The sequence below is a fragment of the Octopus bimaculoides genome, chromosome 14 (genome assembly GCF_001194135.2).
Source record: "Octopus bimaculoides isolate UCB-OBI-ISO-001 chromosome 14, ASM119413v2, whole genome shotgun sequence".
NCBI classification, from domain to species: Eukaryota; Metazoa; Mollusca; class Cephalopoda; order Octopoda; family Octopodidae; genus Octopus; species Octopus bimaculoides.
In genome coordinates, this window is record NC_068994.1 from 48101219 (window position 1) to 48114360 (window position 13142).

Below are 13142 nucleotides of genomic sequence, written 5' to 3' on the forward strand. Positions count from 1 at the left end.
GACCAACAGTACACTTAGACTGTGAGGTTCCCAATCTTATTTATGGATCTTACCTTTTGGCCGGCACATTTAAAAAATAATTTTTTGTAACTAAACACTTTCAAAATTCGTATACTTGTAGAATGTGTCACATAAAACATCATTTACTCTTGGCGTTTTTGAGAAAATTGCGTATTTTCGAAGTTATTTCGTGTTAAAGTTGTCGTATTTCGGTAATTTCAACCAATCAATGACGTCTATTGAGGTGAACACAATTACTGCTGTCGTTTGTCAACAGAACGTTCCGGCGGTGTATATTTAGTTTGTCACTGTTATTTCTGACATATTTCATTTGAGATACACGTGTGTATAATTTAATCGTTTCAGTTATTGGTTATTTTTTTCCATTTTTTCAGTTTGTTTTGTTTGGGAAATTATTTTCGTTTACTTTTTGTTTGTAATTTGAATTGGGTTCAGTCCACAGCTGCACTGTGGCTCATCCCCAGTTCTTCTACGGTTGTGGGTAACCACAAGCTATCTTTCTTTTCCAGCTTGTTTACATACTGCGTAACAGTTTGTTTCCGCAGTGATCGCTTCAAACAAGCATGCTGCAAAAAAATAATAATAATAAGTCTATTGGTTTCGCTTCTTGAGTAAGACTGTGAGTAGACCCTGTCTTCTCAGAAAAATTGTAAATAAAAACATTAAAAAAGTTTTTACTCCATTCTGGTGTAAATCACCCTGTTGCCGCTTTCAGTTTCTTCAGAATCGCTGCTTTCGGGTTCGGATACAGAAATATCCGATTCATTTTCGTTCACCATGTGTTTTTGTACCTCTTTCATTCTTTTAAATATATTTGTGTAGGAATTGCCAATTTCTTCTTCGTGCCCTTATTTACAATTATTAGTGCAGCTTTTCCTTTTTCTATGCTTCTCTGCCTATACTGCTGCCAGGGTCGATAAATTAAGTACCAGTTGCTTACGAGGGTCGATCTAATCGACTGGTCCCGTCCTCCAAAATTTCGGAATTTGTGCCTAGACTACAAAAAAAAAAAATTGATTCAATCACTATTTGTATCCTGCTTGTATTTCAATGTATCCTGCTTGAAAATTTATTGCACAACTGTTAAATAATTTCAACCTGTGCCTGATCTCTGTGTACTTCCATGCAATGAATGTCACATTTGCTTTTTAAAGTGTAATTTATCCTGCTTGTATCTTTCAATGTATATTGCATTAAAATTGATGTAATCTTTATCCGCTTTTGTTTTTCCTTTTGTTTACATTGGGTGCATGCCCCGTTATGGGTTATGTTAGGATTAGAGCTATGGTTTAGAATTAGCATCAGATAGCATGCTAAAGTTTAAATGGCCACATATACTCTATGCTAAAGTGGCACTAAAGATTTATTGAAACAGTTTACGTATCAGAAATTAAGTCATGAAAGTGTTAGCAGTGTCAACACACTTCACATTTCTATATTTCTGCAGGCAATGAAATAAAATACTAGATAAGGAGTAGGTCAATATAGCCGACAAATTATGTCCTCCTATGAAATTTTTGGCTTTGTACCTTTGTTAGAAATTCTTGTTAGTACTATTATATAGTGTGAGGAAGAGAAAAAATGATGTTCAGAGAACATCTGCAGGCTTTCCTAGACTGTTAATATGAATGTAGATGATGTCTTTTTTTCAACTTTTGTAAATTGTCTGATGAGAAGGTGATTCCTTGCGGAGGTTGCCATTCTGGAGAGAAATGATTGGATAAAATATTTAGTATAAGGTTTGAGCTGTGAGACATGTTAAAGATGATGATGTGGGCTCAGTTTGATATAGTATACAGCTTATTAATTCACAAGAATAGTAGCAGGTGTTTGGGGTTTGTTTTGTCTCTGTTTTATTTGAACAATTTGACTGGATACAGGGGTCTGTATCCTTGGCTTTTGCATTCCTTCTGAGACGAACGGCAAGAGCTGTGCCTTCAAAACTGATAAGATTGACGTAGTTGATCTTGAATGATATGTGGATGGCTGCAGAAGAAAAAAACATGGGCATAGGAATTTCATAAGGCTGACAATCTGGTAAGAAAGAAATTAATGCTTGGTTTGCAGGTGAATTACAACCTACGTGAGCTTCGAACCTTTCATCGCCAGATGCTGTAACATGGTTTGTATCCAATATAGTAGTACTAGCACTATTGGGATAATGGCCTAAAATATGCAGTACCAGTGCGATAAAATAAGATAATGCAGCAGCAATAAGAATGTAACTATCTCTCAAACACCAACAATATTCCAAATGAACAAACCAACCCACTCTCTCCAACTTCACTATGAAATAACACAAACTATATACACTCTCTCGGTTCAGTCCATTCCTCACAAGAGGCTACCTTGACTCTCATCACAACACTGAGAGTGTAAGAGGTGACTTGTGGTTACTAACTTTATTCTTAAGCTTCTCTTACTGCTGGAAACCACTTCTGCCTGGTACTGGCATTTATGTGAACAATGTAGACAATAGACAAGTATCAATTACCATAATACATGAATACTTTATTTATTAAAATTATCTTCAATTGTGAAGCACATGAAGAAGAGAAAGTAGATGAAGGAGAAGAAGAGGAAGATGAAGAAGAAGAGAAGGAGGAGAAGGTGATGACCAGTAAATGGTGAAGAAGAAGAAGAAGAATAGGAAGAGGGGTGAAGATGAAAAGGGAAACAAATCCCTAGAACTTTACTGGTATTTAAATAACTGACACCAGTGCTTGACTGGTATCTGTTTTATGTCATTTGGTCTTAGTTCAACAAAGGAATGTAACTAAAAAAAATTCTACCAGGCATTTTGTATGGCATTCTAATAATTTTGCCAATCCATTACCTGAAGAAATATAAAATATAAAAAAGAAAACAAATATCTCCAACAAAGTATGAATAATAATAAGAATGAAAAAGAACAATAAAAAAATTAATTGCATTTATTGCATATAATTTGTAGACATATTTATTTAAAATTTACATGGGGATGGGGAGGGGGATGAAGAAGTGAGACCAAAAATAAAGGAAAGACAAACAGCATTGTAAGTCTGTAAATATACATCTGCAGTCCACATTATGTTGAAATAATGAGAGAAATTAACGAGAAATAAATAATTTAATTTCAATAAGAACTGGTTGGAAAGATGTTGGCTGTTAATAGTTCCCCACCTAATTACAAACAATGGGAATAGCAGGTGTGTTTAGGCTTGCTGAGTAAAGAGTAAGAGAGAGGGCATCAAGATATCATTGGATATTGGTAAAGAAGGTTCTCCTGTTGAATTGGTGCCAAATTAGTTCCACTTTTGCGTACATCACATGTGATTGAGCGGACCTGGAAGGTTTGAGAAAAGAGATTAAGGAAAGTTAGTCTTTGAGTTGTCAATGAGTGCATATGTGTGTGTACTTATAATTGTAGTTAACCCTTTAGTGTTCACATTATTCTGCCAAAATTGATGCTTTTTTATCCACATTGCTTTGAACTAATCATGTATTATCTTGTAGCTATGAGATTTTGATAAGGTAGCTGCTAATTTTTAAAACCATATTGTAGGGTTGGTGTGAGAGACCAGATCTGGCCAGTTCTAACATAAAACAGGCAGATTACTTTTGGCCAGTTAGGGTTAAACTCTCTCCAGATCATCTATCATCAACAGTAGCCAACTCATCACTAGCTTATTTTTTTGTGTGTCAGATATTGTATATTTATGACTATATAATCCACTGTATCCTTTCTAGGGTTAGATTTGAGGAAGATTTGGCTGCTATTTCTAGCGGATAGGACCACATAGCTTGTTATTTTCCAATCTTTCAACAATGGTAATACACTTTCAGTAAAATTGAGACAGCATATTATATATGTTTATTTTTTTTAATTAATTAACCATCATATAACACTAAATCAAATGTACTTGGGCTTGCAAGAGTAAGTATCACTACCATTACCATCATTAATCACCTTGACACTAATATGTTAACGTCAGTTATTCTATCAGAATATTTAGAAACTGGGTTAAGAAATTGGTAATGAAATACTCACAAGTTGAGTAAAGAAAGCAGCTTCTCTTGGTTTCTCTGAATATCTGTCAAACTGATCCAAACTATCTTGTAACTTCAGTGTGAGAGTATCATAATTACTCTGTACCACTTCCAATACCTTCAATAGTTGCAAAATATAAGATAGTGAAAATTATTGGTAAAAGGCCAACCTTTGAATAGATTAAATATAGTATTTTGCTAGTTACTTCATACTTCAATGGTGGGACAAAAAGCGAAGTTGATTGGACTAGGATTTGAATAAAAAGATTGGATAAATGTTCATGGTTAATAAAATTAGGTGAGTGAGCTGGCAAAAATGTTAGCATGCTGGGTGAAATGCTTAGTGGTACTTCATCTGTCTTTATGTTCTGCGTTCAAATTCTGCCAAAGTCTACTTTGCCTTTCATCCTTTCAGGGTCAATAAGAGCACCGGAGTTGATGTAATCAACTTCACTACTCCTGGGTAAGAGTAGAAAAACTGCATCCCTCTGCCAAATCGTGTTGATCTAGTGTGGGCAGAACAGGCTCAACAAACCTGTATGACCTCAAGTCATTCTCTGATGGAGAGAATATGCTGAAGCCTTCAACTGACTGGACTGAACATGGGTGATCCAATCCAATAAAATAAGGTGGTTTTAAACTTGCCTGACACAATGGTGAAAATAGAAAAATAATATACATGCAAACTTTGTCATTTCCTCATTAAGAAAGAGGAAGAGGAATAAAAAAAAAATTTCATTAATTTTTGGGAGTGGGATTCTGGTATTTGTCAGTTTGAGAGTCCCTATTGTAAGGCATTTCCTGACAAAACACCACCATTTTGAGAATCGCTGGTGAGATGAATGTTCTGTATTCTCTTCCAATGGCTGGTCTGTTTCTGTTTGCTTATTGTTACTGTTGAGATTTAGTCTCAGATAAGCTTTGATACAGTAAGGTTGTATTCAAAGGATTTCCAGCTGAGACCATCCTTTACTTTTCTTTCAGATGCAGTATATCTATGACTACATTAACTACAATGGTTGGTAGCTGATAGGACTCAAATAGGATTTTGAGTGGGCCCCCCCCCCCCTAACTGAGCTCTTGTTCATCAATGTCCAAATATTCATCAGCTTTTTTCTTAGCAAATAAAAAAATACAACAGTGTTTCTACCTGTTTCTCTGTTAGAGATGATAAATGGTTCTGTGCAGCCCAAGAATCCACTTTAGGGGAAAAATGGTTAATAATGGCTCTGAAAGACAAAGAAATATAGCAATATTAATACCAGATACACACAAGTGTGTGTGTGTGCATTTATGTACATATATTTGGTAGAAAATAGAGGATAACTAGAACTCAATACAGGAGTATATGTTTTTATTCTTCAGAAGTTATGTAAGTGACTAAAGAGCCAAAAGTTGGAAAGAATACTTTTAACAAAAAAAAAAAAAAAAATTAAATGATAACATTCTAGTTGTGGGCGCGGGCCTCCTTAGTCTACTGGCTACCAATATTTTTTAGACCCAGTCCGCCATTATATATATACACACACACATACATACATAACAACACATACTATTCCTCATGTAGACATAATGTTTGGGACGTAGCAAAAATTAAGAATTAAAAATTAAAAATTTACAGAAAGGAAACTATTAGAAGTTGAGGCGTATATGACTTCATAAATAACAGTGTTGCTGGTGTGTAAATAAGATAGTTTTTGATTCAGAATTGAAACTGGATCAGAAATCAGAGAGAGAGAGATCTTGTTTAGTGACCATCAGGGAGTTAACATCAGACTACAGCATATTCTTTTCAACAAACTCACTTCTTCCAGTTAAGCAATTTTAGGCAGGAATTGAACTCACTTCCTATACATGTAGGTGTATGAAGTTACCTGATATTTCCAAGGTGGTTCTTCAATTTTGCTGCAGAATCTTTCCATTCCCCTTCATTGGTGGTGTACCTTAAAGCTGGGGAGTGAGAGAGACAAACAGAGAGATTAGCTGGTCAGATTGTAGTAGTAGTAGTAATAGTAGTAGCAGTGGTAGTGGTAGTGGTGGTAGTGTGCTTCAGACAAGATCATGGAAGAAGTTACTGTTTATGTACACACACACAAATGCCTTCACACATACATACTGACATGCACACAGCCACACACACATGCAGACACCTGCACACACATTCAGATGTATGCAAACATAAACACATGAGATTTTTTTTTTTTTTCTTGAAACAAACGAACAGATAACCAATGAACCAACCAACCAACCAACCAGCCAACCAACCAACCACAACCAACCAACCAACCAACCAACCAACCAGCCAGCTAACCAACCGACTGATCAATCAATCAGCCAACAGACCAATGGAACAAGTAAACCAACTCACCCATAGAATAAACATTGTCAAAGACCTGGTGCATTCGAATGATTTCATAATAGAGTTCATCATAACTGGTTGGGTTAGGTAAGAACGTGTCACCATAGGTGATAAATAAGTTGAAGATGTTGACGACCTGTAAGAAATTACGGCATCAGAACATTATAATACGAAAAACAAGAAAATTTTAAAATGCAATTTTTTTTAATCGTCATACAATGGTGTTACACCAAGTGATGGATTGATTCTACCACATTTTGGTCTTGCATCTAAGCTAATTATTTTAATTAAAGCCAGTGAATGTAAGAATGAATAGAATTACAGAAAAATAAAAAGCCTTATGTTATTTAACCCTGTTACATCATGTTCCTGCTATAGTGGGAATAGATTGAACATCATCTCTGCTGGATTCCCAATAAAACGATAATGAAGAACACACATAGAAAAGGAAGATGCAACCAATTCTGTTCATTAGTTTGCCTGCAATCATTAATCTTAAGCTGTATATATATATTTTTCTTTTTACTCAGGAGCCCAGGTGGAGCGTATGCTTATCCATAGGAAATGCTAAACATGAAGTTAACAGCTAAAAACTTATTTTCTTTAAAAGATGACGATGATGGGGAAGCTTTCATTCATGTCTGTTTGTAACTCAGTAAACTAGAAGAAAAGTATTTCTCCAATGTACCTTCGATGCAACATGAAAGATATTGTGTTTCTTCACCAAATAGGACTCATGGCTGAGAACAAACTTGAGCAGGTTCATTAAAGCTGGAAATCAAAAAGAAACTGTAATTAACCAAATGCCAGAGTAGCAGAGGCTACAGTCATGTGACAGCAGCATGTGAATTTGAATTAATGGTGATATGTGGTGGACAGTAGTGGTAGTTGTAGAGAGTGTGTGCTGTATGTGTGTATGTGCGTCTCTATCAGTTTCTATTTATGCATAAGCATACACATATATATTCTCTGAAGAATTTCTGATAGGAAATTTCTTACATGTTTATGCAACATGTAAAACTTTGTCGTGCCTGTTAGTAAATGAAACATATGTAATAGTGAATAAAAAACACCCCAAAATTTTCCAACATCTCCTTTTGTTATATATATATATATATATATATATATATTTCTAATATAGGTTCAAATTTTTTCCAAAAATTTCATCAGTGGCCAGAGATAACACGTTTTTAAAAAATTCCGTTAGCTTGCCTTCCTCATTTTCAGCACGACGTGTATTCATAGTGATGTATATTGGATGTGGTGATGGACAATTTAAAGTCTATTCTCAGCATATTGGCAGAGAAATCTTTTTTCTTTTGCCCTTATTTATAATTATATATATAAGAATGCATTTATGTGTTTGAGTGCACCAAAAAGTTACTGACACAGAATTGGAATCAACAGTGAGGTGCTTAACCTGTGTTCTGACCTAATCTGACTTGGTACTGACACCATACTGCACTACATCTAAGATGAAGTTGGTTTTAACTGTGTGAACACTAATAACATTATTCACCAGCCCCACATTTTACAAAAACTACAGAGCCATTGACATTCCATTCCTTACCAGTCCAGAGGTCTTTCCAAGAATACTGTAAGCGCACTCTGCATTTCTTTTGGTAACACAGCACTCGATGAATGATTCCCAAACAGCGTCTGGAGAGTGAATAAAATTTAATTAGAGAATTGGTGAAATAACGAGCTTTATTATAATAGAAAAAATATAAAATGATTATAATATTCAAACTTTTCTTCTGAAACTTGGTCATTCCCATTAAAGTGATTGGAAAGAGAGAAGGCATATATTCTACAGTACAAACCCAAAGGAACTAGATAAAAGTTAACTGCATGGAAATCCTATCAATAAAATTTGAAATTGAAATGGATTCTAAACAATTTAAATTGAATGGAATAACAGTCATAGTTTAGGTATGAGTAAAATAGTATTCTTTATCTGTGTATGTTTAAATATTAGTAGATGTTATAATTATCTAATTAAAATTGCTCCAGACATTATGTAAGGTTTTAAATATCTAATACTCATAACTGGAGAAGAAGAAAAGGAAAATTGCATGCACCCAGTACACTCTGTAAAGTGATTGGTATTTGGAAGAGCATCCAGTTGTAGAAACCATGCCAAAATCAGACTATGGAACTGGTACAGCTCCTGGCCTTGACAGCAGGGAAAATGAACGTATAATGATGATGATGATGTACATTGTACTAACAATATTCTGGGTTATGACAAATTTTGTATGAGAACACAAACCAAAGTGTCATTTTCCTATAGATCAAAACGAAGTGAAACAACACACATGATTTTCTTTGTAATAACAGAACAGTTGATGAATATCGTTTCATATCCTTGATGAAACTATTTTAATCATATGTAATACATGCCATGCTGTATATTATAGACATGTACAAAAATTTCTATGAAATATACCCTTGCCCAAACTACTATCAATTACACACAATTTTCTTTTTCTTCCCTACTGATTAATATAGATGTATGAAACAATTAAAGTATGGAGCAATTTTAACAACTACTAACATACATTGTGTTCTTCCCCAATCTTCCCTTTGTTCATTTGTGTTACATCTGTTTTTCCATACTTGCAGGGGCCAGAGGAATATGTTATATGGGGCATTGTTTTACAGCTGGATGCTGTTCTGATGCTAAGCCTTACCTGTTTTTCAAGTGAGGGATAACTTAACTCCACACGGCTTTGAAGGTGTGATGTGACAGGCGAAATTGAAAACACCACCCACTGTACTTTTGATTAAGCAGTCACAGACGTAAACAAACACACAGATATGCATGCAAATACACACACACATAAACACATGCACACACACACACACACACATGCAGCTATTGCAGCTGGCACCTCACATCTAGTTATTCAAAATGATGTGTCCAGTCTAATAATTGGGAACATGAAATTCGAATCATTAGATGTGAGGTGTCAGCTATAGAACTATAAGCAACTCTTGTCCCTTGATGCTGAACACTGTTTTGAACTTCTTGACCCTACCCACACACACACAAACATAAATTGGCAAAGCCTATTCCCTCTTTGCTAGCTCTAAGGAAAGGGATGTAAAACAAGTAACTAAAGCAAATAATAAATATCAAAAACAAATACTTACAGATGCAACTCAGAAGGAAAGTTCTTCATTAAATGACTGAGAATGAATTCCACCATCAGATCTGGAAAAAGATTTTTAAAGCAAATGACATTGTAATTTAAGACAGTTCTTTATTCAAGATTAAATACAAGGACAATTTTTATGTGTGTGTGTGTGTGAGAGAGAGAGGAGAGGGAGAGTGAGAGAGAGAGAAAGAGATGAATTATCCACTCTCTCTTGCTTCATCTACTAAAATATTGCCAATATCTTCCTTTCATTGTCCCCCCGCCCCAAGTGGGGTGAAAAGGAAAACTGACTTTGAGAGGTTTTGAACTCAGGATCAAGAGAACCAAAATCAAATATTGTAAAGTATTTAGTTTAGGACTCTACAATAACATGGTCATTTCTTCACTAACCATTTGGCTTAAATAATAAAATTATAATGAAGATGAATCATACATAGGCAAAAGGCTAGCTGCTTGCTCTAGAATATTACTGGTACCAGTAGAACTTGAAATCAGATTGAAGAGCGCTGAAACTATATACTGTAATGCATCTAGTCTGATATGGCACAATAGCAAAATCATGTCAACATATTTAATATATGAAAACATTGGTTTCAAATTTTGGCACAAGGCCAGCAAGCTCAGAGGAGGGGGGGTGAGTCAATTACATTGACCCCAATGTTGAACTGGTACTTATTTCATCAACCCTACTGAAAGGATGAAAAGCAAAGTTGACCTTGGTGGAATCTGAACTCAGAACCTAAAGAAAGATGAAATGTTGCTTAAGAATTTGCCTGGTGTGCTAATGGTTCTGACAGTTTGTTGCCTTAATGAACCAAAATATTGATTTTATTTTTTTACATTGGCACAGAGCTCCACATTTATCAGAGAATGGAGTAGAGTTGAAGATAGTGACATAAGTACATCATTCTTATGATACTGGTACATAAAAGTACTGGGCATGGGTACTTTTATGTGGCACTGGGAAGGGTGCTTCAGAGGTTGGGCCTCACAGAGGGGATGACAATGGACCAAGGCTTCTGGTGATTTGCTGTGCTTGAGAAGATATGTCAAGCTAAAACATATCCGTATGTCCTTTACGGCCATGCCCTCACTCCCTCTCTCAGATGAGATGTCCTTGTCTTGCAGCCTGGCAGGTATTGGTGCCATGTAAAAAGCATCTGTGCCAGTGAACAGTAGTAACAATAGGTTATGGGGTTGGCATACATACTCAGCACTAAAAATAAAAGAAAACAAAAACAGTAGTAGCAGCAGCTGCAACAGTAATACAAAGCCAATGAGGGAGTTTCTATGTCATTACTTGACATACTAGAAATATCAGCCAAATCACCCTCAAATTACACCCTACCACCTTAAAAGAGAGATCTGCATCAGGGTTGCATGTAGCTCAATAACACTACCAGAACACATTGTATAAGGTAGTCCTAGGCTCACTATGTCTACTGATGGCTGGATCAAAGCTATCCGAGATGATAAATCAACTGCAACAACAAAAATATATGAGAACAACTTACCAAGAAGTGCACAGACCAACGGACGACACATAGGAAATTGGTCTACATTAACCTTCCGATGTCGCATAGGCTACAAGACAATACAGTAGAGGTGTCAGAGTCTTTTTTGAATTAACAATTACAAACAAACCTAACTGGAAAAAAGAAATACATAGAAGTAAATAGATAAATAAAACTCACCATTCTGTGCAATGGAACACGAAATGTCATATTATTATCGGTCATTAAAGAATTGGCATACTGATCCTGGAATTACAGACAAAACACCAACATTAATGTTAACACCTAAAAGTATTGCATTTACTGTTTTCTAACATCTATTTTATCACACCAACAACAGTAGAATAAGAGAAATTGAGAGACTGCAGCTAATTCTTTGCAACTGGATTACCTCCTTTATACTTTTAACCACACAGCTACGAAGTGGGAGTAGTTCCCGTTTTATTGTTAACCAGAAAATTCCATATCTTTACTTACCTCAGCAATGCAATTGAGTATTATTAAACATAGTTTAGCATTGTTATATCTAGTTTCATCTGAAATAAACAAAAACATAGTGAATCTAAAATATAGTTTACAGTTAACAACAACCACAATTCAGATTTACTTTATAAAAACTAAAAAATACCACAATTGAGTGAATTAAATGTCACAGGCGAGTTCAATTTTATAGCATGCATTTTGTGGACAGCAGCATTGTTGCAACATAGGTTGCATCACTGGTGCCTTGCATTACCAATGGTGAGAGTGACAAGGGAGTGTTTGTACAACTGAGGCAGAATAAATACCACCAAAAGGTATTTTTGTTTGACGTACTGGTTTTACAGACAATTCCTTTGCCAATCTGAATATCTGTTATACATTCTGCAGAGCTTGTGTCAGCTAAATTTCATGCACAAGACATTGATCAACTGAAGGTTATGGCAGAAGATACTTGCCCAAAGTGCAATGCAGTGAGATTGAACTCAGAACTCAGAAGCACTGATATAAAAGGTATCAGGGTACCATGGGGTACCAATCTGAGACAACAGTCTGTTGTGATAAAATCTTTACCTTTTGTGTCCTGCATAACGATGGAACTGTATTCTAGAAATGTGACCAACAAGTTGGTCGGCTGTTTCGTTGGTTCATCTGGATTTAATGTGGCATCTGAAACTGGAGAGAGTGACATATGATAAGATTATTTGACGTAATGATAAAGTGAGATGGATGTGGAGATATAAATACTGAGAAGGGAAAACTGACAGAAAGCAGAGAAGTGGCACACAGGTCAATGAGGTGTGACACTAGACAGGAAAGAGAAGTGGAAGATAAGACAAAGACTTGTGGCACAGAGTGGGGTGACTGGGATATGATCCAATGAGGATGCATAGGGTGGGAAAGTAGGCAATGAGATGTAGCTCAGAACAGAGAGGTGGAACATGAAACATGCAGGGCAAGGAGATGGGACAGGAAAATGGGACAGGAAAATAGGACAGGGGAACAGGGTGCTACAACACTGGACACAAACACACACACACACCCCTGGTGTAATGTTTATTTCAACTTTTTTTAGAAAGATGTCATAATAGTTTTCAAACCAACTACCACAGTAGCTATTTAGAGCTAGATGGACTCTAGCAAACTGATAACTATTTACAAATAAATTGATTGTACCACCACATGGTGTATAGTTGAATGAACTGTACCATCTAATGGCACCTATAAAGTGTACCGCTGCAATGGAGTACACATATGTACAGACTTTACTTTCTCATGTACCTATCTACAGTAAGGCAAACTATTTAACTGTGGATTTATTTACAGCTAAGTGGACTGTACTATCCCATGATCCATATTTCCTGCTGATGGACTAGAGCACTTCAGAATTGACTGTCTTAACTAGACATGAGACAGCTTTTAATTGAACACTGGTAAATTTGGTCCAGATGGACTATATGTAATCTGAACCTTTCCCCCCTTGTTTTATTTTATTTTTTTTACGGAATCCTACGTTTTAGGCTATGGAGATGCCGATTCTGAAATTTTTTTTTCAAAAATCTCAATTTCAAAATTTCG

The 13142-nt window shown here is 35.7% G+C and overlaps 2 protein-coding genes across 2 annotated transcripts in view; both read right to left on the minus strand.

Moving 5' to 3' along the window:
* The window catches only part of LOC106876373 (bromodomain-containing protein 8), a 27325-nt gene extending 27048 nt beyond the window's left edge, over nucleotides 1–277 (minus strand). Inside the window, exon 1 of the mRNA XM_052972852.1 lies at nucleotides 54–277. Coding sequence (XP_052828812.1) covers nucleotides 54–69 — 16 coding nt within the window. The 5' untranslated portion in view covers nucleotides 70–277. The remainder of the gene's footprint in view (nucleotides 1–53) is intronic.
* A 2661-nt stretch (nucleotides 278–2938) lies between these two features.
* The window catches only part of LOC106876394 (armadillo-like helical domain-containing protein 3), a 34119-nt gene continuing 23915 nt past the window's right edge, over nucleotides 2939–13142 (minus strand). The window contains exons 16-27 of the mRNA XM_014924918.2: nucleotides 12138–12239; nucleotides 11562–11620; nucleotides 11265–11330; nucleotides 11085–11154; nucleotides 9566–9626; nucleotides 7980–8068; nucleotides 7098–7180; nucleotides 6419–6545; nucleotides 5925–6000; nucleotides 5201–5279; nucleotides 4052–4168; nucleotides 2939–3346 (exon numbers count right to left, since the gene is read on the minus strand). Coding sequence (XP_014780404.1) covers nucleotides 3251–3346; nucleotides 4052–4168; nucleotides 5201–5279; nucleotides 5925–6000; nucleotides 6419–6545; nucleotides 7098–7180; nucleotides 7980–8068; nucleotides 9566–9626; nucleotides 11085–11154; nucleotides 11265–11330; nucleotides 11562–11620; nucleotides 12138–12239 — 1025 coding nt within the window. The 3' untranslated portion in view covers nucleotides 2939–3250. The remainder of the gene's footprint in view (nucleotides 3347–4051; nucleotides 4169–5200; nucleotides 5280–5924; nucleotides 6001–6418; nucleotides 6546–7097; nucleotides 7181–7979; nucleotides 8069–9565; nucleotides 9627–11084; nucleotides 11155–11264; nucleotides 11331–11561; nucleotides 11621–12137; nucleotides 12240–13142) is intronic.